General features: G+C 49.1%; 1 protein-coding gene across 2 annotated transcripts; it reads right to left on the bottom strand.

The window, feature by feature from the left end:
* Positions 1-23,213, bottom strand: BSDC1 (BSD domain containing 1). 2 transcript variants are annotated; one of them, XM_052655021.1, is made up of 11 exons: positions 23,102-23,213; positions 22,731-22,791; positions 17,449-17,565; positions 15,105-15,272; positions 13,712-13,766; positions 11,659-11,774; positions 11,195-11,263; positions 10,946-11,024; positions 9,394-9,873; positions 3,396-3,499; positions 1-1,946 (listed from the first exon to the last, which is right to left on the bottom strand). In XM_052655021.1, the coding sequence occupies exons 1-11, from the start codon at positions 23,206-23,208 to the stop codon at positions 1,914-1,916; spliced, it is 1,389 nt and encodes a 462-aa protein (XP_052510981.1). In that variant the 5' UTR covers positions 23,209-23,213; the 3' UTR covers positions 1-1,913. The 2 variants fall into 2 exon arrangements, with proteins under 2 accessions (XP_052510981.1, XP_052510989.1); XM_052655029.1 differs by lacking the exon at positions 23,102-23,213 and adding an exon at positions 23,058-23,081 and having other exon boundaries at positions 2-1,946.
* Positions 23,214-23,919: the final 706 nt, after the last annotated feature.

The following is a 23,919-nucleotide window of genomic DNA, read 5'->3' as shown; positions in this document are numbered from 1 at the left end:
AACTAAAGTTACTTAAAAATAGACCCCAGAATCATACACATACAGGGGGAGGAGAGAAAAATAACCAAGAACAGTTGGAACCACTGTTGTTGCACCTTCCTTTCCAAATAAAAGCAGAAGCGTTGGGAATGCAGAAACGGCCTCTTGACTCCTTGTCTTGGTGAGAGGCCTTCTGGGGGCCCTGTCCCTTCCTCACCCCAAAGGCCAGGGTGAGTCTGGGATGAAGACAAGGGACCTCCTTGGAACACAGGCTACTACCTCCCATCCTGACCCCTCCCCCAGGCTCCAAGCAGGAGGGCACCCTGCACACCCTGTCTTGCCCTGGCTCTGGGGCAGCTGCTGTAGGGGACAAGAACAGAGCCCCAGACACCTTCCAGCTTCTGTTGAATCTCTTTAATAGCTGTTAACGGCAAGTCTGGAAAAGGTTCAGGACAAAGTTCTTTTTTCTTTCTTTTTTAATTACAAAACTAACAGCTGTTAGAGTCTTTTTTTTTTTTTTTCTTTTTTTCTTATCCCAGCTACAAAATACTCTGGGGAGATACATTATAATTTAAAATATATAATATTGCACAAACAACCAAAAGGTTAATTAAACTAAAGAAATAATTACAAAGAGAAAAATCCTATCCCATGAAAAAGAAAAAAAAAAAAAGATTCAGCATTCTCTCCATCCCACCCCCTCATTGAAGGTTTGAAGTGGAAGTGACCACCACTCTCTTGGCGTCCCTGACCACGATCCCTTTAAATCATGGGTGAACACACCAGATTATGTACAAGAATCACCGGAGCAGCATCGTGAAGCACCAGGGTCTCCAGGGATTCCTGCAGCCCCTCGTCCCCCCAAGAGAGGTGCAGCTTTACCAGCGTGGAGGGTGAGAGCCACCAAGACTGGATCTGCCTTCAGGAGGAAGAGCTTTTGCAGAAGCCTGTAGAGAATCTCAAGCAGCTCACCCCCAGCGTATCCCTCCAAGAGGCAGAAGGGTTGAGGCGGAGAAGTTGGGCTTACCAGAGTTGTAAGTACTCAGCTTTGATCACTGCTCTGTACCGCTGGTAGCTGGCTTGTGTCCTAAGCTACGGGGGAGTCAAAGTGGGTGGGTGGCTGGCTGGACAAGGTACCCCGCCAGACAACACACGGAAGGGCCTGAAGTGGCCCCCTCCCTTCTTGGGGAGGGGAAGAAGGGCAAGAGCAGACTCTTGCAGGTGGCACAGCTGGGCTAAGGACTCGGGTGCATCCGACATGAAGACGGCTTGGGAAAGGTGCTGGGGACACACCAGCCTGGACTGGGGGAAAGGAGCGAGTTTGGTCTCTAGATTCTGAACCACAAGGAGCCCTTCCTGGAATGGAAAATACCTGGGAGGGACAGATTCCTAAGGGAGGCAACTTTCCCAAAAATGAATGCCTCTTACCCGCTGGGATAGGAACCAAAGTGTGTCTGCCATCTCTGTCAAGCCAAGGGCAGGTGGCATGGCCTTCCTTGCCGGCTCATGGGTGACACAGTGTTGTCTCGGCCTCCTCCATGAGACCAGTGGTTTAGCCTCTGTCTACACAGGCACATGGGCGAGGGCTATCCCTTGGGACACCTCAGCAGAAGTCCCCAGGAACAGTGGGTATTCAGCAGAGAAATGTAGGCTCTTCCAGTGGGGGTGGGGTGGGCGGGGGAAGTTTCGTCCCCCTCAGGTCATCCTATGGTTGGCACAAGTCAGAGTTCCTGGTTTGGATTAAGCGAGCCCCTTCCCAGACGTGAGCAGAGGCCCGAAGGGCCAACAAGGAACCACCCAGAATCTGCCAAGAGCTCTGGTTGACAGAGGCCATTTGGGGGACATTCTTAGTCAGTCTCTTCCGGGGCCGGGCTGAGACGGGTGAGGGAAGTGGGAAGTGCTGTGGGTGGGGGAGCTGCTTGCTCTGGCTCCCCTCAGTCCCAGTCCTCCCACTCTACGTCTTCCAGCTGCAAAGGGGGGACAATGGAGATAATGGAGAGCACGAACACATATTTACTCCTCTGAGTCAAGTCCAGACCCAAGCTCCCCCACTGCCCCATTTCAGAATAGCCCTCCCTGCAACCCCAAGCCCCACTCTCCTGGGCTGGACCCTGCCTCCTATGAAAATGAACTACTACCTTCAAGGAGTGTCTGGGGAGCAGAGCTGCCCTCTGCCTAAAGGGTGGGTCTGATGGTTCTAGACTCAAAGGAAATGCTTCTACCAGCCAACTCTGGACACCACGAGGGGATGCCCTGCCTGCAAGAACCCAGTCAGTCAGTCCCTTAAGGAGAGCTTGTCTCCTGCTGAGCAGAGAACACAGCTCCAAGAGGCAGCGACCTTGAGCGTGGCACTCTGATCAGAAGCCAGCGTGGCACAGGACTAGAGGGGCTCACTGGGCCTTCACTGGGACTCTAACACCCTGATCCCCTGCTGAAGTCTCCCAGGCAACTCTCTTGGCCCGTTGCCAGTGGATCTCCTGGTATAATGGGTTACAGAATGACTCTGTTCAGGTATGTTTTATGTCAGGTTTTAAAGAGGGCTACAAAAACACCAGCGCTAAGAAAGCCCCGTGGCATGAGGGCACCATGAGCCTTCTTTCCTCTGGGTATAGTGAGGTCATAGGTGGCCCCCAGCCTTCAGTCTCCCAATATGAAAAATAAGGCCCTTCCCATCTCTCTAATCTGTTCCCTCCTTATAGCAGGTTCCCTGAGCTATGTGATGGAAGGAATCATGGGGTTGTTGTGTGACAGTTCTTGATATAACACTGATGTGAATCAGAGGTGTGGGCTGGAGCCTCAGTCCTGTCCCTTACTAGCTGTGAGGGCTTTTTTCCCAGCCTCTCTGTATCAGTTTTCATTTGGAGAGGTAGTGAAGCGTAAGAGCAGCAGGGCTCTGAGCTTCTACTTTGCGGTGGTTTCAGGAACACCCATCAGCGCTCCCATGTCCCAGGCTCTGTGCCTAACGGGTGCACATGCATCGCCCACCACAACGTGTGAGGTTATAGCGGCCAAGGCCATGTTTGGATGGGGCAGCAGAGTCTCAGGTCAAGTGATCACAGTCTTTTGTCTCCAAGGCCAGGGTCTTACGGTCCCACACCTGGTGACCATGAGTCACAAGATCTGGGGCAGCGTCTGGTATCTGAATTTTTTTGGTGGTTCCTCAGGTGATGCTGATAGGAACTAATGTCAAGAACTGCCCCTCTCCGCCCCACTGGAACTCAGGGGAACCAGAGCCTGAGCCTGCTGATGACTGTTCAGGGCCTGAGCGGGAGGCCTTGGCTCCCTTCCCACAGCTGGCCACCTCAGATAGGAAGGGATCCACTGTGAGGGGCCAGTAGGGCTTGGTGGAGAGAGTCCTCACGCCTGGGGTCATTGGGCTTGCTTCCCTGTGGCCCACCATCAGCAGGCCCACTCACCTCACCGGAGGCATCCACTTTGGAAAGTGCCATCTGCACTTCTTCTTCAGTCATGTCCAAGTCAAAGTCCTTCTCCCAGTCCTCACTGATGTCTGTACTCGAGCCTAGAACCATGATCCACAGTGTGAAAGACGGGAAGGGGCATGTGAAGAGGCTGTAACTGGGCGTGATGGAACTCTTTAGCAGGGCCTGACAAATACACACCAAAGGGCTTACACCCTGCTATCTCTGGCTCAGTGATGTCACTTTTAGGGATCTATTTTAAGGAAAAATACTGGATTCAGTAAAAAAAAAAAATTTAACCAAAAGGATGTTCACTATAGTGCTGTTACAGTGATAAAAACTTAAAAAACCACCTAAAAGTCCTCTGCTAGGGAATTATAAAAGTAAAGGGTATAGTCCTATGATGGAAAGTTAGGTGGCTTTTAAAGGTTAGGCTATAGAACATCTGTATGCATGGCAAAATAATCTTACACTATTAAGTGAGAAAAAGTAAGTTACTGAGTAGTGGAGAAACACTTTGGTCCAGAAACTCCCTGGAGCCATGGAAATCTCTCAGAAGAAATAAACAATGAACCTCCTCTGCCTTAGTCACTCCCTTTTACCTACACTGATCCTGCTGCTACTGAATCATACCAGGCACATCCCCACCTAAGGCCTTTGCGAGGACTGTTCCCTGTACCTGGAACTCTTCTTCAGATACCCACAGGCCAACCTGCTCACTTCCTTCACACCTTTGCTCATATCTGACCATCTAAATGTGGCTTGCCCTGATTGTCCTATTTTCAATTGCAAGCCTGTCCCCCTCACTCTGCTCGGGATGGTCTTTTCCATTGTATTTATCACTTTCTAGTGTATTACATAATCAGGTTCCCTGTGCTTGTTGTCTAATAATAGAGAAACTAGAATGTGAGCTCCTGGAGGACAGGGATCTTCTATTTTCTTATGTATTCCAAGTGACAAGAACAAATAGTTTGTACTCAATAAACATCCATGGACTCTTTCTCTAAATCAAGGGTTGGCAAACTATGGCCTGTGGACCAAATCCAGCCGACCATCTGCTTCTGGAAATAAAATTCTGGAACACAGCCATGGCCATTCGTTGACATATTGCCTATGATTGCTTTCATGTTGAAAAGACAGAGTTGTGAAGCTGGGACAGAAACTGCATGTCCCCTGAGGCCTAAATATTTGTGACCTTGCTCTGTACAGAAATCACTTGCTCCTCCCAGTTCTAGGTGATTCTGATGCCTGCTAAGGTTTGACAGCCACTGCTCCAAACATTCATATTTGGGTATGCCTTCTTACAGGCAATATAAAAAAAAAGTACATGTGAAAGTTATTACTGAGAAGAAAATGACAAAAATAGTTCCTGTAAAAAAAATACATGCAGTATGATTTCATTAAAAAAAATATGCTCACAGATGCACGCACACACACACAAAGGAAGAGCAAAACACCCATAAGAATCCAACAATCATTATCACTAGGTGATGAGGTCATGGGGTAATTTTTCTTTTTTTCTAAAATGATATATTACTTTGTAATCATTTTTTTTTAAAGCATCTTTAAAAAAAGTAATCTCTGATCCCCCAAGGGCACCACCTGTAAATACCTTGTTTCTTGTCTAGCTTGCTCCTTAACATGCACACAGGCTCTGAGCCCCCACCAAGCCTGGGCCCCACATTCCTTCTTAGGGTTCTTGCACTGTTCTCTCTAGTCACCCATCTAGCCATAGGCAGTGTGGTAGTGTCTCTGCACTTCTCTGGTGGCTCAGATGGTAAACAATCTGCCTCTAATGCAGGAGACCTAGGTTTGATCCCTGGGTTGAGAAGATCCCCTGGAAAAGGGAATGGCAACCCACTCCAGTATTCTTGCCTTAAGAATACCCATGGACAAAGGAGCCTGGCGGGCTGCAGTCCATGGGGTTGCAAAGAGTCGGACGCAACTGAGTGCCTGAGGGACTGAGCACATAGCACACAGTATCTCTGGAGTCGAGCGAACCTGGGTGGAACCCTCTTTTTTCTACTGTGTAGTCCTGGGCAAATTATTCTGGGCTTCAGTTTATTTATACTGATAAAATAAGAATAAAACCATCCTCTTTGCAGAGAACCACCGGAGGAGCTTATTAGAAAGCAGATTCCTCCCTGCCCATTCCCCTCATTCAGATTTAGCAGGTGTAGGTGGTGGCTCAGAAATCTGGATGATTCTGTATAGATCTTGGCCTGCAGTTTGAGATACAACAGTGTTACAAATAGCAGCATCATGTAAAGTGCCTGTAACATACATCAGTTCAGTTCAGTCGCTCAGTTGTGTCCGACTCTTTGAGACCCCATGGACTGCAGCACGCCAGTCCTCCCTGTCCATCACCAACTCCTGTTTACTCAAACTCATGTCCATTGAGTTGGTTGTAACATACATACACAGTGGATATTCAACAAATGGACCTGTTAAAGGCTGGTCCTACAGGTAAGTAATTTTGCATATGGTCCCTGAGCCAGTCAGGATCAGATCTCAAAGACCCAGTTCTTCTGACTCTGCGTGCAAGGTTCCCCGTGTTTTCAGGACACTCTGGCGGCTCATGCCTGGTTCTCTGTCAGTGCAGGCTTCCTGTGGGTTAGAAGCCAGACTCCCAGCTGATTTCTCTCTTCAGAGCTGTGGCTGTGGTCATGACAGCTCTTCCTAACCTCAGGTTTCCCTCCAGGAATTTGAAACTCTCTTCAGGGCTTAAATGCGAGGGCAAACCCGTTGGGTAGAAGAGAGTCTCGGGTAACATTTTTGGAGCACTTCATACCTATCTCAGAGGGTGGATGTGAACAGTCCCAGTCTACAGATGAGGAGACAAAGGCTTCGAGTGGCACAGAGGTGAATCTGGGCTTTCTCTGCCACCTGCCTCCTCCCCATCCTGTCCTGTCACACAACAAGAGTACTAGTAAGATTGCCATTACCCTGGGCACGTGGCAGAGACCTGATCTATGCAACAACTTAAGACATCTCCATGGAGTGTTACTGTTTTCTTTTGTTTGTAAGGGATGGGGAGTTTTCGGGTGATTACTACCATCACAGTGCTGTCACTCACAGCTCATCTTATTCCGTTTAATTGGATCTCTGCTTCTCCAAAGAAGAAATGGAGGCCAAAATCCCTCCCAGGTGGCCAGTCAGTGGTGAAGCGGGGCCGTAAGCCCCAGGCTCTTTCCAGTCCTCAGTCCACATGGCCCGCTCCAATCCCCCCTCCCTGCTCCCTGCTGAGGGTGCCTGAGCAGGCTAAGTCTAGTCTCCTCAATCAACTGGACCTCGGCACAAAATGCAGGAGGGAAGCAGTTCTGCAATGACAGGCATCACCCTGGGACCTCAGGAGTCCCTTTGGCTTGGCCACCCTGAAGACTGCTGTGCCCACAGGCCAAGCCTCGCTCATGTCATCTTTGGATGTGGACACAGGAAGGAAAAGGAGTCACTCTGCCTCCAGGACAAAAAATCTATTCTTTTCAGATTTTACTCTCTCTACTCTGTTCCCACTGTCCCCTCTCAGTCCAAGACCCCAGCTTTGCCCCACCAAGCGTGTGAGATGCAGTAGGGCAAACGGTTAGGAGCTTCCGCTGCACTTCTCCATGATCTCATTTCTTCTAGTCTCTACCCGTCACATTCTCCAGTAGCCCGCTTCCAAATGGAACCAATAATTCTTACACCTTCCAACTGTGTCACTGTTATCCCCACCCTTACCCAGCTCAGACTCTATGAACCATCATTCTGATCACTTCCTACATACACTCCACTTTTGTCCTTTGGAGTTCACCTGGATAAACTTCAACCCTGATTCAGTCCAACTCCCCACCTGCTCTGTGCCTGCACCTGAGCGACTGAACATGGCGGGACAAAAGTACAACAGTGGTGACTGGTCTCTCTCAAAATTCATGACCATTATCTCAAAAGGACCCTTCATACCATCCGCCCAGCAACCCCACAGTGCCTGCTGAGTCCACCACCTACTCTGCACTCTCCCAAAGGTTATTTCACATTTATCTAAATGCCTACTGGGTGGGTGATTTATCTTAGTTTCCTACCAGTAAAAAAGAAAAAAAAAAAGGAAAACCTCACAGCTCTCATAGGATTTCTGGTGAGGACTGAGTGGTATGCATATCAAGTGCTCAGCACAGAGCTATATAGATATACAGGAAGTGTCCAGAGACTGGTTGGTACCTCTTATTATCTTGATCATCTCCCCAAAGCAGGGCTCTACCCCAATTTCTTCCCTGACTGAGGCTCTATCATGAAACGACTCTCAACTTATAGAGAAAACGGAAGCTGACAGAAGATCAGTAACATTTCTGAAGTCACATGGCTTATGAGCAAAGGTGGGATTTGAACCCAGAACTGTCTGAACCCCCAAGGCTGAGCCCTTAGCTTAGTTAGCCTCTACATGTAAAGCTCCTAGTGCAGGCTGGGCATGTAATACACGCACCACGACCTGCTGCTTTGTGGCACCATGTTCAACTTTCTGAATTTGGCTTAAGATTTTAAGTTCTATTTCTGAGCCAACCCCACCTCTCTTCTTATTCCTCCCTCTTCTAGGAACAATACAGAAAAGTGGGCTTTGGTCACCCCCTTCAACATGCCCCATGCCCTCTGCTTTTTGGACTCTGTAGGACCCTGCAGCCTGGACTACCGCTCCCCGCCCACACCTGCCCCAAACTCTCCAACCTGTCTATACAATGCCTGTCTCCTCGTTGATACACCTGCTCATGCCCAGGGGTTCCTTCTTTCTCTGAACTCCTCCGGTACCAAGCCTGCCCCGTACTGCTTCGTGCTTCATCATAAAAGACTACAGCCTCTGCCCCTCCCTCCTCAGTGTCTCATAAAGAGTAGGCAGGAGCTCAATGGATGACCTCACCGAATCCGAGTCAGAAGGAAAGCACTGTGTTGGAAACTAGAAATCTTGCAGTTTCCGTCGGGGAGCAGAGCAGGGCAGGGTGTGAGGGGCCCGTTCCCATCCACGGCAGCAAGCCAGTCACTCACTGCCAGCAGCCCAGGGCGCACCTGCTGGGCAAGCTGGGTGGCTGACTGGTGCTGGGTGTGGGCAGACAGGATGCCTGTGGGTGAGGAGCTGACGGGAGGTCTTGCTGACAATCGGCTGCCTCTGCAGAGGTATTCTGGATGGTACAAAACAGGCTGACACCAGCGATACCACCGTTCTCTAACTGCAGGAGTTAGAGAGGTTCCTCCCCGACACAACGTCAAAGTGTCTCCTGTCTAAAATTTCACTAAGCCGATAAGAAACTAAAGCTCTGTTACTTAAGCTAGGTCACTGCAAGTTCATGAGTATTCATTTTATTCTTCTTTAAACTGTACACGTAAGCTTTGTTCATGTATTTTATAATAATTAAAGGAGGCCTGGGGAAGCTAAATGACTTTCCTGAGGTCATCCAGGGGAGAAGACCCTTGGCAGCAATCAGTGTCATAGGAGTTTCCACCCCGAAACTGAATTGTCCAAAAGGATGGGAACTGGCACACTGTGGTAGTTAAGGGCATGGGTTTCAGGTCAGACAGACCTAGGTCTGAATCTGGCCTTGCTACTCTCTGGCTGTGTGAATTTGAGCAAGTTACTTAACATCTGAGGCTCACTTTCTTCAACTATAAAATGAGGACAGTAATATAGGGAAATAAGATGTAAATTAGAAATTAACAAACTCCCCTGGGAACTGAGAAATTAACTGCAATGTTATATCCTTAACCCATGATCTGACATAAATCTTATTTTGTTGACTCTAAGACTCCAACAGTTATAAGACGCATCCTAAGTTCAGAGAAGAATGCATGTTCGAATTGATGGAATACAGTAACAAACACAACCTATAGTAGCTGTCACCATTATCAGTAACACAAACGAAGGCCATCTCTCCTAGGATCCTCACAAGGGGCAAGGAGACAAGTCTGCCTTATGAGGTGGCAACTCTCACCTGCCCTGCCCCCACATGCTCCCTGGGCTTTGGCCTTGACTTACCTTTTTTCCCATTGTTGGAGGGTGTAGACTTCCCACTGTCCGAGTTCAGCTCAAACACCCGTAAGTCTGTGAGGACCTCTTCCCTGAGAGTCTCTACTCTGGCTGGAGGCCGGGGCTCTGGACCGCTGGGGCGGCAAGCAGGGGTGTGGGGCTTAGACTGAGCTCGGGGTGGGGGTCCAGTCTCGCCTGTATCCACAGCCAGGTCCTGTTCCTCCAAAGATGCCTCTAGAAGCTTCTGGGACAGGTCCTTGGGCAGTGCTGGGGCCTCAGAGGCAGGGGGCGGTTTGGCAATCTGTGTCACCAGGGAGACGCTCTCACTGCTCTCCGAGGGGGTCACCTCTGTTGGAGGTTCAATGGGGGTCACCAGATTCTCTTCACAGGGGCTCTGGGGACTGGGTCCTCCTTCAGGCGATGTGGAAGGTCTGGCCACAGGAATCTTTGCCTCTTTTAGGGATGTGGGTGAAACGCCCGCAAGCTCCTCTGTCAAGAGAGAAAGGAAGAAGAATGATGTACTCTGGTCAGCCCCAAGACCATCATGCAGACCACCAGACAGAGCTCAGGTCCTCATCAAAGTCTGTTCCAGTCAAACCTATGGGTGTCGGTTTCCTCACCCCCTCTCCATGGTAGTTCTGTAGGTACTCCCTGCTGGTCAAAGTATCTCCTACCTGTGAGGCCTAGTGCACGTCTGGTAGGCACTCAGCTTCTACAAGTGCAGCCCAAGGTAACACGACAGCTTAGAAAGCCAAGACCCGAAAGTCAGTCGGGATGAGGCTCAGGCTGAGCTCTGCTACATCCTGGATGCATGACCTTGGGCAAGCCACTTAACTCTCCGTTGACCTACCTGCCTCATTTGCAAAAGAGGGATAATAAAGTTGTGGTAAGGCCCATACGTGTAGAGCTTTTAGTACAGGTTGGGCATATAATATAAGCACTTAATAACTCTGTTAACATATCATACAGGTGGCTCTAACACACTCCTAATAAGCTGAGCTACCAGGCAGAGGAAGCTCAGCTCTGTCCCTAACCCAGCGCTTCCCAAGTCTGGCTGAACATTAACATTACCAGCAGAGCTTGTTAAAAATACAAGTCTGGGATGCCCCTGGAGGTCCAATGGTTAAGACTCCATGCTTCCACTGTAGGGGGGTGTGCGTGTTTGGTCCTTGGTTAGGGAATGAAGACTCCCCCCATGCCGCATGCTGAGGCCAAAAATTAATTTAAAAATTTTTAAAAATATGTAAGTTTGGCCACATGCCCAGAGTCTTAGTTAGAAGAAGAAAGAAATCTGGAATTTCAATAAGCACCTCCTACTCTGAAGTAGCTGGTCCATGGGCTGGCAACTGGCACATGCAATCTCTGTACCTAAACCTGGGGCCACCAGACTTGGTAAACACTCCCTTGTTAGCTCAGACTATCCTTGGCACCTGCAAATACTGTATTCAATCCCTCCTCTTTCCTAAGGTGCCATGTCCCTCCAGGCTTCAGAGAGAATGGCCCAGACAGCCCCCCACAGGCAGGACTTGGTACTTGCTCATCACCTCTCAATACCTCTTACCTTCTTCCTCCTCCCAGCCAGGCTCTTCAGAGATGCTCTGTTCTGCCCGCTGCTTCAGGGCATCCCTCCGGGCCTGCTCCTGAAAGTGGGGGAGGAGTAGATGGCCAGGAGCAGTCCGGGAACCCCCTTTCCCAGACTCTGGTTCTGACTCCAGAATTCTTGGTACCCTCTGTCCCCTTCTTCCCTCAACAAAACCCAGCTCCCTACCCAAGGCTGAGTAGAGTACCTCCCCTAGTTAGGCCAGCATACCTGCTCTAGTTGATGGACTTTATAGAAATACCGATGCCAGAATTCTGAATGGGAAACAGCTGCAGGCACCTGGCAGGAGGGGACAGTAGAGATGGGACTTCAGAAGTGGTTGTGTGGGGTCCATGTCCCGAGCCTTATCAGCCAGCTCCCAGTCATTCTGGATTTCAGAGGGTCTAAGCAGCTGAGCTGTGATTCTCACAGCACTTTCAACTGCCAGACCCACCTTTCTGGCCCAGGAGGTGAAGAGAACTCCCATCAGGCTTTGCTGGCCCTTCCATTTCTCACCGTGATTGCCAGAAGCCTGGTGACTTAGATTCCCCCACATGGATTCTTGGCTCAGGAGCCGGCTGGTTAGGCTCCACAGGACCTCCTGTTGTGCCCTAGGCCAGAGGACTCCACAATGACTCTGGACATGATCCTCCCACCTCCCCACACCTTCAGCCAGGAGCCGGCAAGGCCCTCACCATCTTGGTGTAGAGGGCCCGGATGGAGGGGCTGCCTACAAGGAGCTCTGAGATCTCCCCCTTCTTCTCCTCCAAGAAGAACTCGGAAAGCCAGGCATCAAACAACTCTGGAGGCCCTGCAGAGAGACAGATACTGATGGTCAGTTCTGCGGGGCTGAAGAAAGAACCCTGGGCTTAGAGAAAACACACCAAAGCCTGGACATGGACAATGAGGAAAGCATAAGGGTTGTTCCAAAGCCACGTGGCCCAAGGTGGGGGATCAGGCAGGGTGAAGGGATGGGTGGGCCTGCTATCAGGGCATGGCCCCTCAGTGATCTCCAGGGGCTGCAGTCTCCTCTCTCTCCGGGGCCTGCGTGGTTTGTAGCTCACTACACTTGGCTACCGAAGCCTCTCCTCTGGAACAGCTGCTCTCGGCTCACCAGTGACGCCATGCTGCCAGATCCAACGGCAACTTCTCCGTCCTTGGTCATGTGGCCATCCTACAGCTCCTGCCTGGGAATGACTACCTTCCTCTTGAAGCCCTCTTCTCTCCTGGCTTCTCATTCTTGCCTCTATTTCCTCCCACTGCTCTAGTAGTTCCATCTGAGTCTTTGGTGGGCTCCTCTTTCTCCTTTCCTTATCTCTTCTCATTCTCCATTTTCTCCCAAGATGACCTCCACTAAACCACAAGTTTTAACCTCCTTCTCCCACTGACAGTTCCTCAGTCTGGCAGCTGAGGCTACCTTTCTGGGCTCCAGATCCAGAGGTCCAGGTGCCAGGACACATCCACCTGCCCAGATGCTGCAAATACAGCGTACGCTCACCTTCTTCCCTCCCGCACCCGTCCCACCCAGCTGTCCACCGGAGACCTGGGGGCCCTCCTAGGCTCCTCCCTTTGCAGTCACTCTGGGTTCCACTTCCTCAGTGTCTCTTATATGCACACCTTCCTCTTCAGTCTACCCGGCCCTTCCCTGGTTCTGGCTTTACCTCTGACATGAGGATTCCGACCCAGCTTCCTAACTGGTCTTCCTGTCTTGTCTCTCCCTCTCTATTTCATCCTTAACAAAACACTGCCTGAAGGCTCTTTTATAAAATGCAAAATCTGATCACATCAGGTCTTAAGACTCTTCAACAGTTCTCTACAGTACGGCTTTTTAGACTATGGTCCAAGGATAGGGTTCAAAGGGTTAAAGAATTCCCATACTGCACATACAATTCTATTGAAAGAGGGCTTATGATTTTCAACTGAGTTTGAAAGGCCTTTGTGATGCAAAAAAAGGTTAAGACCCACTACTTTGGGGACAAAATTCCAACTTCTTAGTCTGGTACCCAAAGCCCTTCAGTCCAGTGCCCCTGGCAGCTCTCACTGCCCTCATTTCGTCACACGTACTCTCTGTCTGGTATTCTCAAATGCCTAGGTTTTTCTAGACCTTCAAATGACCTGTTGTCATGCTTCAACATTGTTCTTCCACTTCTACAAGTAAAATTAGTTTACTTCCAATTCATTGTTAAAACCTCAATTCAGGCGTCACATCCTAGGATTTCCAGGCTGGGTTATGTGCCATCCTCTGGGTTCCCACTGCTCCCCTCTTTCTGTGGAAGCAATCACTCCATCTCTAGTTATCTTTGCTTTATTCCGTTTCTCTCTCCTAAAGGCAGGCAGGTTCCTGGAGGTCTGGGCAGGGTTGATTCAGAGTTCCATTCATTTCTGGTGTCTAGTTCCCACCTAGACACCAGTTCCCCTCTCTAGATGTGGAGCTTGCTGTACATCAGGAGCTTAGCAAACAGGCCAGAGGGAAGGCAGGCAGGGAAGCAGGGCTGGGAGGAAACCTGACTGAAGATAAGGGATGAGAGGAGCAAAGCCTCTGCAGATAGGGATGAAAACAGTTTGCGTCCAGGGAGGAAAGGCAACCATCAACCCATCCCACCAGATGCAGGGTTCAAAGTAGCCCCGGCTCTGGTCCTTTACACAGAGGCTACCTGGCCACTGCTACAGAGATAAACGGGGTGTACAATCCAGACTCCCTTGGCCTCCCTGCCCAGCAAGCCTGCCCCCTCACCACAACCCCCTCACCATCTGGTTCATTGCAGTAGGTTGCTGGGTCTGACTGCAGGCTATAGAGGCGAGCCTATAAAAAAAGAGAAAAAAGAAGAGAAATTCCTGGGTACTGGGGACAGAAAGCAATGCCTCTCTGACAATCAACCACGACCCAGCGTCGCCCCTGTTGGCTACCATACCAACAGGGCCCCTGGTAACTAACAGTATGGGTTATGGGTGGAGCACTGGGCTAGGAATCTAAAACTGGGGCTCCTAGAAAAATGGTCTTGCATCCAGTATTCCACCCCTGGAAACTAAGAAAATAAAGCAAGCAGGCCACAGAATCATATATATAAAATAGTTTTGAATTATACGATATACAAGAAACATTAGTGCAAGTATATTAATAAAGTCCAAAATTCCCTGGCAAATTTTAAAATATTTAACTCAAGTTAAACCAATTCATCAAGAATTTCTTAATTTCATAGCCAGTCTGCCAAATGAACTGCAAGCTGTGTTCCCATTAGGGCCACAGGCGTCGTGAACTTTAGCTGGTACATGGAAAGCCCCTCCTTCCTTCCTTGTTATTACAGGAAGCATGGGTGGGCTGCATCAGAACTTTAGCAAGTGATTCTGGTTGATTCACTGTTATAATTTAAACTTCTGTAATTAAAAAAATTTCACAATCCACTTAAATGTGTACTAAGTGGTGGTGCTAATACTAGGGCTGAAAAACACACTTGAAAAACCATGTTTGGGGCGGAAATTCAATGCGGTAAAATGCTGGCCAGATTGCTGTGACACCACACCCCGAGTGTGGGAGAAAATACTCCAGGGAATGTGAGAAATAATGGTGAGAAAATAAAATGTAGCAGAAATACACTACTGCTGATGGTATAATTGCTTTGAAGACGTACTCCTCCTGTACATTTATTTCAATTGAAAATCAGTCTTAAACAACACAAATGTGGAACTCATGCATGCCTGTAAAGATGCTCTCGAGCACTCCTTTTTATGGATGAAAAGAATCTATATGTGCAACACCAGAGAAATGACTGAATAAATTATGCTATACATACCTTCAAGAATTTAAAGACACTAAAAATGATGGTCACAAGGAAAGATGCTAATAGTTATAAATTTTTTAAAAGTGGGTTAGAAAACTGCATACATAAAGTGCTTTTCTGTTAAAAAGAAAAACCCAAACTATCTTCACCAGTGTTCGGGAGCCAAAAGAAATGGGAGGTTATACACCAAGGAGAAATCAGTAGTTCTCTTTGAGTGATGGGATTATGGGTTTAGAAATAATTATCTTCTTGCTTATTGGTATTCTCCAACTTAATTACATACACGTATTTATTTCTTATGAACATGTACTGCTTTTGTGAGCTCAGGTTGGAAGCTAGAGCCCGGGGCCGCTAGCAAATACCTTGGTGCCATCATAGGGCTCAGCCGTGCCAGAAGGTGTGCCCATCAGGGTGATGACGTCACAGTCGATGGTTTTGTCTGGTGAGGGAGCAAAGGTATCGGAGATCACCCCCAAGAAGTCAGACAGCCCTTTCTTCATTTTCTCTGTCGCTCCAGAGGAGCCTTCAGTCTGCAGAGAGAAGCCAACAGAGGACGTGAAGTGGCTCAGGAGCAGGCTACGATCTGGGGTTTGGGGTAGAGAGGGGTGAAGCATCAGGGGTCAAAGTGTACTGTGTAGGGGGACCAGGGAAATATTCACAATGGTTCACTCCATCTCTGGGCCTGGAGATGGAGAGAGGGGCAGCCAGGGTCCCCACCCCGCAGATGGGGGTGCACATTAGGGCCGCCGTAGGCCTGTGTAGGTCAGAGCAGAGCTCCTTCACTGGCTGTTTCACCAAAATTTCAAGGCCAGTCAAGCTGATCAAAGATTGAAGGAGAGGATCCATGGCACAGACATTCAGCAGGGAAAAGGGACTTAGAGGGAGAGAGATGGGAAAGGTACCAGCTTTTCGGGTCAATCTGGGATCTGAATCCCAGCTCTACTACTTGTTAGTGAAAGTGAAAGTGACGTCGCTCAGTCATGTCCGACTCTTTGCGACCCCGTGGACTGTAGCCCACCAGGCTCCTCTGTCCATGGGATTCTCCAGGCAAGAACACTGGAATTGGTTACCATTTCCTTCTCCATTACTACTTGTTAGTAATGAGACCTAAACCTCTCAGAGTCTGTTTCCTTATCTATAAAATGCAGCTAAATATACTGCCTGCAGGGGGTTACTTTGGAGATTTTTTAAGAGATAAGGCAGGCACAATGTCTGGCACATAGCAAACATTTAATAATTAGCAGTACTGTAATATTACAATCTCATCGTCATCATTGCTCAGGAGGTATTCTGTATGAAAGATTGAGGAAATATGGGCAGGATGAGGACCGACAGCCTTGCCTAGAGATAAGCCTGGGACCAGCTGAGGGCCAATGCATGGAGCCCTAGAAGGGGCAAGTGGGCCACCCATCTGGAGCCACGCTGGTCAGAATGCCCTTGAGCAAGAAGGGACGGTGTGCTGAGAGACAGGACCAGGCTCCACAAACCTTGCAGCAAAGTGTCATATTTACTACGAATGAGGCTGCCCAGGCATTTTATTCCTTGAGCCTATCAACTGTGCCTGGCACATGTTGGCATAGATATATAATTGTATTTGTTGAATGAAAAAAGGAATAAATAAATGAAGGAAACAAGTCGTGTCTCTGCTACTGGCTGGACATGCCGCGGTTCAGCTGGGTGACTACTTGTCATTCATGCTCATCAGTGCCTGTGGTCAGCAGGCAGACAGTATTTTCTAAGATTCAACGAAAGAAGCTTGGCTGAAAACACTCCACAATATGTTTTTCATAACATGGCCTCTAATTACGAGGCAACTGATTCCACTGGTGATCAAAGAAACTGAAGTCTGTTCTACTACTAAAGGGGAAGTTGTAATACAAAACCAGTACCCTATACTTCCTCGGAAATTTGAGCTCTGCGGGGGTATCTCTGACTGTATACAACTTTCACTTTTCATGCTGACTTGAGAATCTAATTCCTATCTCAGAGGAGAATTCCAGTATACATCTCTGACTGGTAAAACCTGGACGAGTAAAAATACAGCTGGCAAAAACTTTTTGGAGGTAGTTCTACAGTAGATATTAAAAGGTCTAAAACTATATTCATCTTATATCCTTTTCAATACCTTATTTGGAAGAAAATATTAAAGGCAAAGATTAAGCAATCAGAATGTTCACTGTAGCTCTGCTTACAATATTGGAAAAAACTGAATCAGGAAACTAGGCAGTGGTCAAATCCACATAATGGAATACCATGCTGTGGGCTTCCCTGATGGCTCAATGGTGAAGACTCTGCCTGCCAATCCAGGAGACACAGGTTCAACCCCTGGTCCAGGAAAATCCCACATGTGGCAGGGCAAATAGGCAGCGCACCACAACTCCTGAGCCTGTGCGCCAGAGCCTGGGAGCCGAGACCACTGAAGCCCGCGCGCCCCAGAGCCTGTGCTCGACAGGAGAAGCCACCACAGTGAGAAGGCCACGCAGCACAGCTAGAGAGCAGTCCCCGCTCGCCGCCACCAGAGGAAAGCCTGGGCAGCAGCAAAGACCCAGCACAGCCAAAAAGAAGAACGAACAGACAAAATGTCAGAGAAAAAAAAAGAATACCATGCCATTTCTGATGCTGCAGAACTGGGTCTGCAGTGATTAATTAAAAAAGTAGGTTATGAAACATGGCGCTCAGGCTCTGGGGGGTGGAGGCGGCACTCACAGTCAGCTTCTCCTTGACCACGCTGGCGGTGGCCGCAATGGTGCAGGCCGTGTCGCGCTGCACCACCTGGGTGAACTCCGTCAGGTCCCGCTTCATGAACTCCAGGGCTTCGGAGGACTAAGGGAAGATAGAAAGAGCTGACAGCCAGTGGCTCCACCACCCTTTGTTCCTGTTTCCTGCGCTTCAGTACCAGACAGAAACATGGAAAACAATGGACATGGGCACCTGGGCTCAGAAACAATGCTTCCCTGTCCCAATCCCACAACATTACCCAACAGCAGAGAGCACAGAACTTCCTGCTGCTCTGAGAACAGGGGACTGAGCTCAGCCTAAGTACTTAGAAGCTCTGTGGCTAGGAGGAACTCTCACCAAGTCCTCGGTTTTCTCCTAGGTAACGAGGGAGGTGGCCTAGAGCGGTGGTTCTCGTGAGCAGACTGGGCTAGGGGGCACGTGCAGTCTGAAAACAAGACAGACTGCATCACGTAGCTATGCTGTAAGCCATGACCTTTGTTTCCAATTGCAAACAGGAAGAGAAAGGATGTTTTTTAAAATCAAAGGAAAATGTTCTCTATTTCTACTTCTTTTTTTTGTTACAAGGAAATTCAGTTGAAATACGAGACAGCAGGTGAAATTACTTGTGTGAAAGGTTTCACAAACAGGTTGTATTCGTAACAGCAATAGTTTAGAAAGCTTTTATAAGCAGTTTTTGACAATACCAGTAAAAAGGTGTGCCATTTTTCTATATTCAACAAAAGGGGTGTTAAGAGAAACACTGGATCAGAGTGTCTCCTAGACTGCCTTGGTTCCACCATCTAAAAGCTCTGTTCATCCATAGAGCTCCTTTGGGCAGAAGTGACACTTGCTTCTGTCGGACAGTTTGCCTCTCACTCTGTGCTCAGACCCAGTGGGCAACAGCAACCCCTCAGCTCTTGTCTAAGTCTTATGTTGTCTTCATCCTCACCCACTCTAAGACATCTTCCTGGACTATCTCTGTGCTCACCTCTGCAAGCCCTTTCATTTTATAAGGGATAGCTACCTGCATTTTTAAAGTGTCTTTTTGAGTGTTCTGGTGATTTTTTTCCTTGGGGAAGGGTCTGCCTCATTCTCCTCAGACTGGGAAGTCTCATCTATCAGCCAGAGGCTTCTCTGCAAGTGGGAAAGCCTCCATTTCAGATCTGGGACTCCTTAACTGGACTGGAAGAGTCATTTATTAATTCTTTCTCCATGCACACTACTGCCACCTTAGTCCAGGCTAACCTGCTCTTTCATCTGGACTCTTCTCCCAGGCTGCATGAAAGTGAAATTCGCTCAGTTGTGTCCAACTCTTTGAGACCCCATGGAATTCTCCAGGCCAGAATACTGGAGTGGGTAGCCTTTCCATTCTCCAGGGGATCTTCCCAACCCAAGGATCAAACCCAGGTCTCCTGCACTGCACGTGGATTCTTTACCACCTGAGCCACAAGGAAAGCCCAAGAATACTGGAGTGGGTAGCCTATCCCTTCTCCAGGGTATCTACCCGACCTAGGAATTGAACCAGGGTCTCCTGCATTGCAGGCGGATTCTTTACCAACTGAGCTATGAGGGAAACCCCCCAGGTTGCATAAGATGCCTTTAACTTCTTTTCCTCGTGGCAATAGGGGGAGCTCTCTAAGTCAGAGCAGACAGAGATGCCCCTGCTTTACAGCCTTCAGTGGCTACATGGTAGCCAATGGCAAATATAAAAGTATAAAATCTTCCCCTTCACTTACAAGGTCCATATAATCTCGCCTCTGGGAGACTCTCCCACTATGCCCCTCACCGAGCTCCAGCTGGCCATGCTCAAAATTTCCCAAATGTTCCAGTATCTTTCCTACTTCAGGGTGTCTGAATATATCATTTCCTCTCCTTGACACGTAGTTCTAACTCTTCAAGCGAACAAACACAATGAACGAACCCCCTCGGCTGGATAACTCCTGTTCCTGCTTCAGAGCTGTGCCTACATGTCACTCCCCTGGGGGGCTTCCCTGATGCCGCCTCAGACCAGGCTGGCTTCTGCTCATGGCACCTGCACGTTCTCTTCTTTAATATTTCCTCTACTTTAGATTTCTGATTACCTGTTCAGTGTCTATCTTCCTGGGTAAACAGTGAGTTCTGTGAACACAAAGCCTTTGTTTTTTATTCACGGATACTCTTCCAGTGTCTGACATAGAGCCTGGCATAGAGTTAGACTGGCATGTACCAGGGCAGTTTTAATTATTAACCATTTAAATGATTATCTAACAAATGGCTGTCTCCCTCACTTGACTGTGAGCTCTGAGGGGACCAATATGAACAGACATGGTGCCAGCCCTCTGGAAGGTCACAGTTTCCTGGGGAAAATGCTCACGTAACAGTGCTGAGGTGCAAGGGCAGAGCAGTGACCAGTGTACTGTGGGCAGGCTGGAGCAACTTGGTGAAGGGAACCCTGGACGGAATCTTCAAGAATCAGCAGGAGTTACTAAGGAAGCCTGGGCACGGTGGCACCTGGGGTTTACTGAGGCCTACAAGCATCGGTCCTGGGGGAAATGAAAATAAAGAGCAAAGCAGAAGCGGTGAGGGAGAAACCTTGACAGGGTGGCCACGGAGAGCCTGGTCAGCCCTGCTGGTGATGGGGAACCACCACCATCTGGAGGATGACATGATGAGATTAGTGGTTTTGACATGTCACTCCTAAGACTGGGAAGGACGACAGGTCCAAGACTTGAGTAGATCAGAAATGGAGGAAGACCAGTCAGGAGGCTGTTGTAATAGTCCAGGAGAGAAAGCAGAAGAATATGAATAAGGACAGCCCTGGGAAGGATGACAGGATGGAACTGGTTCAAGAAATATTAGGCAAAAAAGACTGATTTGGTGATTAAATAGATGTGTTGACTGAGGGAAACAAAGAGTCAGGAAGAGCTACTGGCAACTAAACTAAGTGACTGGGTGGTTGCAGGGCTGCTAGCCAACGGAGGAAATGCTGAAGGGGGAGCAAGTGTAGAGAGAAGCTATATAGCTATATATATGTATATTCTATAGTCTCTATATAGTACTATATAGAAGCTATATAGTATCTGTAGCGACTGGGGGATATTTGGGTCAGTTGTCCAGCAGGAGCTATTCTCAAATACTAAAGCTCCAAGGAAAGGACTAGGAGTCACCCTGAAGTGAAAATGGAAGAGCTCACCCAGCAAGAGTCCATTGAGTGAACAGCACAAGGCACTGAGGACCAGGTTCCTCAAATACCGCCTTTAAGAGCCAGGCAGAGGCACCCATGAAACAGGAAAGCCTGGAGAAGCAGCTGGAGAACTGAGAGAGAATCAAGCCATAAAAGCCAAGGGAGTAGACGTTCAGGAAAGAGAGAGCAACCGCTAGAGTCTAAAGCAGCAGAAAGGTCCAGAAGATAAGGGCTGAAAAACACCCGCTGGATTTGGCAAGTGGCAGGTGAAGCTGAGTGTTTACAAAGATAAGTCTGTACGTAGTGGCTTCAGGGGTGGGGAGTCAAGAGACATGATGTTGTTGACTTCAAATTTTGAAAAGGAGGAGGTTGAGGCTGTCACCTTCAAGTAAAAAAGGAAGTGGTTGGACAGGGAATGTGAGGGGACAGTTAGGTTTGGGGAAAGTTACTGAAGGCAAGGGGAGGAGCAAATATGAGACTGAAAACACTTGCTAGGGTAGGGGGTGGAGGCTGAGAGGCCCAAGACCAGGCCCAGATGAGTTTGGGGAATCCGTGTAGAGGCAAAGAGCAACGTAACTTTTCCCACCAGTGTTCATGGGCAAGTGCGAGCACACACACGCATACACACACACACACAATAGGGGGAAGTAAGAGGAAGAGAAATGCAGATTATAGCACCATCTCAAAGCTGTCGTTTCTGGGGCAGCATATGCTATGGGGTGCAAGAAAACTGGGGGGTGGGGGTGCTGGGAACTGAGTGGTCCAGACACAGCCAGGATAGTGAGGGAAGGAAAGCACTGAAAGGCCAAGAACAAAATTAACAGAAAATGGTAGCTGGTATTTAAGAGGTTTCCCCATCACTCTCAGTACTTAAAAAAGAAAAGTCCTTATTTAATATTTAGTGTGTGCTAGATACTGTTTTGTGCTTTACATGTATCATCATCTAATCATGACAACAATTCTGTCAGGTAGGTATTATTAGTATTCCCACTTTACAGATGAGGAACTGGGGCTTTAAGAGGTTAAATATCTTGCCAAAGTTCATATAAGTGTAGGAAATTAAGTCTCTTCTTTTCAAATGGGGAATTGTCAAAGGCAGAAACAATACCCACTCCCCCTGCTTCAAATGAGAGAACAAAGATGGAAGGCTAATCAACCTGTTTTTCGTGTTATGGGAAGACCAACCTTGACAGTAATACATAGGAGGCCCTCACACAACATTTGCTAAATGAATGTCAGACTCTCCTTCCAGAAGACTGCTCAACAAGAAGCAAGCTACTCTGGGGTCTCGTCTATTAGAACTCAGTTTGAAATTCTCCCTCAACTTCAAACTCAGTCTGAAACTGAGTCTTCATTAACAACATAAACAGCTCAGGCCATTCTCAGATTTTCTGGTTTGTAGCTGAAAGGCTAGTATGTAGGCCAGGCGAGGCTAAAAATGCTCACAGAGTAGAGCATTGATTTAACTGAAGCCAGAAGCCTCCTGGAGTTGCCCTGAAGCAGGACTCATCCCAGATGCTTGAGGTAAATGGTAATTAACTTTTTCCAGAATTCAGATGAGTTGGTTTTGACAAACCAGCGCGGAATGGAACAGGAACACACAGTGGCATTGTCCACGGGCAGAGCCAAGCCTCACTCACCCCACAGGGCTTGCTGTCTCCTCACTAGACCATGAGTTTGGGGAGGCGCACGACTCCAACTGTTGGGCTAATGTCGGTATCCTGAGGGCCAGAGAGTCAGAGTGCTGGCTATGGCATACACGCTACTATTTGCATAACTATAGGAGGAAGTTTCTATGGCAGAATCCTTTTTCTTCAAGGCCTAGATCAAATGTTCTCTCTTTTACAAAGCTGAATTTCCCAAGTGGGAATACACCACTCTTTCCCACGGATTCCGACGACACGGTCGCTCCAGTCTTTAAGACCATCTTTGTTTCACTGTAGGTAGAGTCACACTGGTCTAAGTCGGGGGTCTTTCCTCCCAGAGGGCCCAAGTGAGCCTGGTCCCTGAGGCCCGGAGCCCACAAGGTTCAGCAGGATACGCTCGGAACAGGGTGCAGGGAGGTGCCTTGGGGCCCTACTGGAGGAAGGGCGCTGGCCCAGCTTACCTTCTCCTTGACTGCCTGGTAGCTCTGCTGCAGCCAGCTCCGCCACCATCCCACGTCCTCCCTGTGGAAGACAGACACATCTGGAGGCCCCGCGGCGCGACTCGGGCCCGCGCAATGATCGGGTCTCAGTACCCCTCTCAGATGTGGCCCGTGGGTTGGGGCATCGCAGGCCGCTTCCCCACCCCCTCACGCTGTGATTCCATCCCGCCCTTTCAGCTCCGTCAGGCCCGCGCTGGCCTCCCGTTCCCCCGGGGGACCCTGGCCCAGCACCCCAGCCATGGGGAGAATTCGGGGCCCAACGCCCGGAGAACTGGATGACGGGCTCACCCTTCCGCCATCTTGCCCGCATGACATCACCACTATTTACTGACCTTTGACTTCCGACACGGCACCGCCCCCTCAAGCACCACCCCGGAGGGGGCGGCCCAATCCCCGCGCCGACATCGTCCTCAGCCCCATATCCACCTGGCTCCATCATTAGACTCCGCCTCCTTAAACTCGGTCCAGGCTCGGGCCAGGGTTCGCACTTAAAACTCCGCTCCTGAAAGCTCGGTCCAATCCGCTCTCAGGACTGTCTCCAAGCCCCACCCCAAATGTTGGCCCCGCCCCCCAACATCGAATCCAAGTTGGTATCCGCTGACATCGGCTACGGTGGCCGTTTTGGGTCAAGATTGGCCGGTGGCTGGGGGTTCGAATTGTAACCCGGGTAGAGAGGAGGCAGGGAGTGAGCCAGCCTGGAGCTCGAACGTCTGTAACCCTGAGCGCAGGGCTAGGACCGCCCCCCTTTATGAAACCTGCCGCGTAGCAGCAGCCTGGGGTCTCTTCGGGCTAATTGAGCAAGCTCAGTCCGTGGAGGTCTGGGCGTTGTTTGGAGGAAAATTCAGAGATGTCTTCGATGCAACCTTTGGGGGAGGCACTCTCAGGAGATTGGGGAGACAGACACATTTAGTTAGCTCAATTTTTGGCGACCCAGCTCAAAACTACGTGAATGTGTGTGTGTTTGTGTGTGTGTGAGGTGAGTCTGGAGTTGATAGTCTGGAGAAAGACTCTGTGTGTGTGTGTGTGTGTGTGTGTGGTCTGGAGTTGAAAGATGTGTGTGTGTGTTTGTGTGTGTGTGTGTCTGGAGGAGGAAGATTTTGTGTGTGTGGTAATTTTCCGTATGAGGCCTCCGTTGCTCTTACCGCCTCAT

The sequence above is a fragment of the Budorcas taxicolor genome, chromosome 2, assembly GCF_023091745.1.
Source record: "Budorcas taxicolor isolate Tak-1 chromosome 2, Takin1.1, whole genome shotgun sequence".
Taxonomy (NCBI): Eukaryota; Metazoa; Chordata; class Mammalia; order Artiodactyla; family Bovidae; genus Budorcas; species Budorcas taxicolor.
The sequence above is the reverse complement of the archived record's forward strand: the minus strand, read 5'-3'. Positions and strand labels throughout refer to the sequence as shown.

What these genes read in the sequence shown, in the direction of transcription:
- BSDC1 (XM_052655021.1), bottom strand. Translation starts at nt 23,208, where the DNA reads ATGATGGAGCCAGGTGGATATGGGGCTGAGGACGATGTCGGCGCGGGG. An exon ending in GGGCCCTCTACACCAAGATG is followed by an intron (nt 11,264 to 11,658) that starts GTGAGGGCCTTG and finishes CCCTCCTGCCAG; the next exon opens with GTGCCTGCAGCTGTTTCCCA. An exon ending in AAGTCCATCAACTAGAGCAG is followed by an intron (nt 11,025 to 11,194) that starts GTATGCTGGCCT and finishes CCCCACTTTCAG; the next exon opens with GAGCAGGCCCGGAGGGATGC.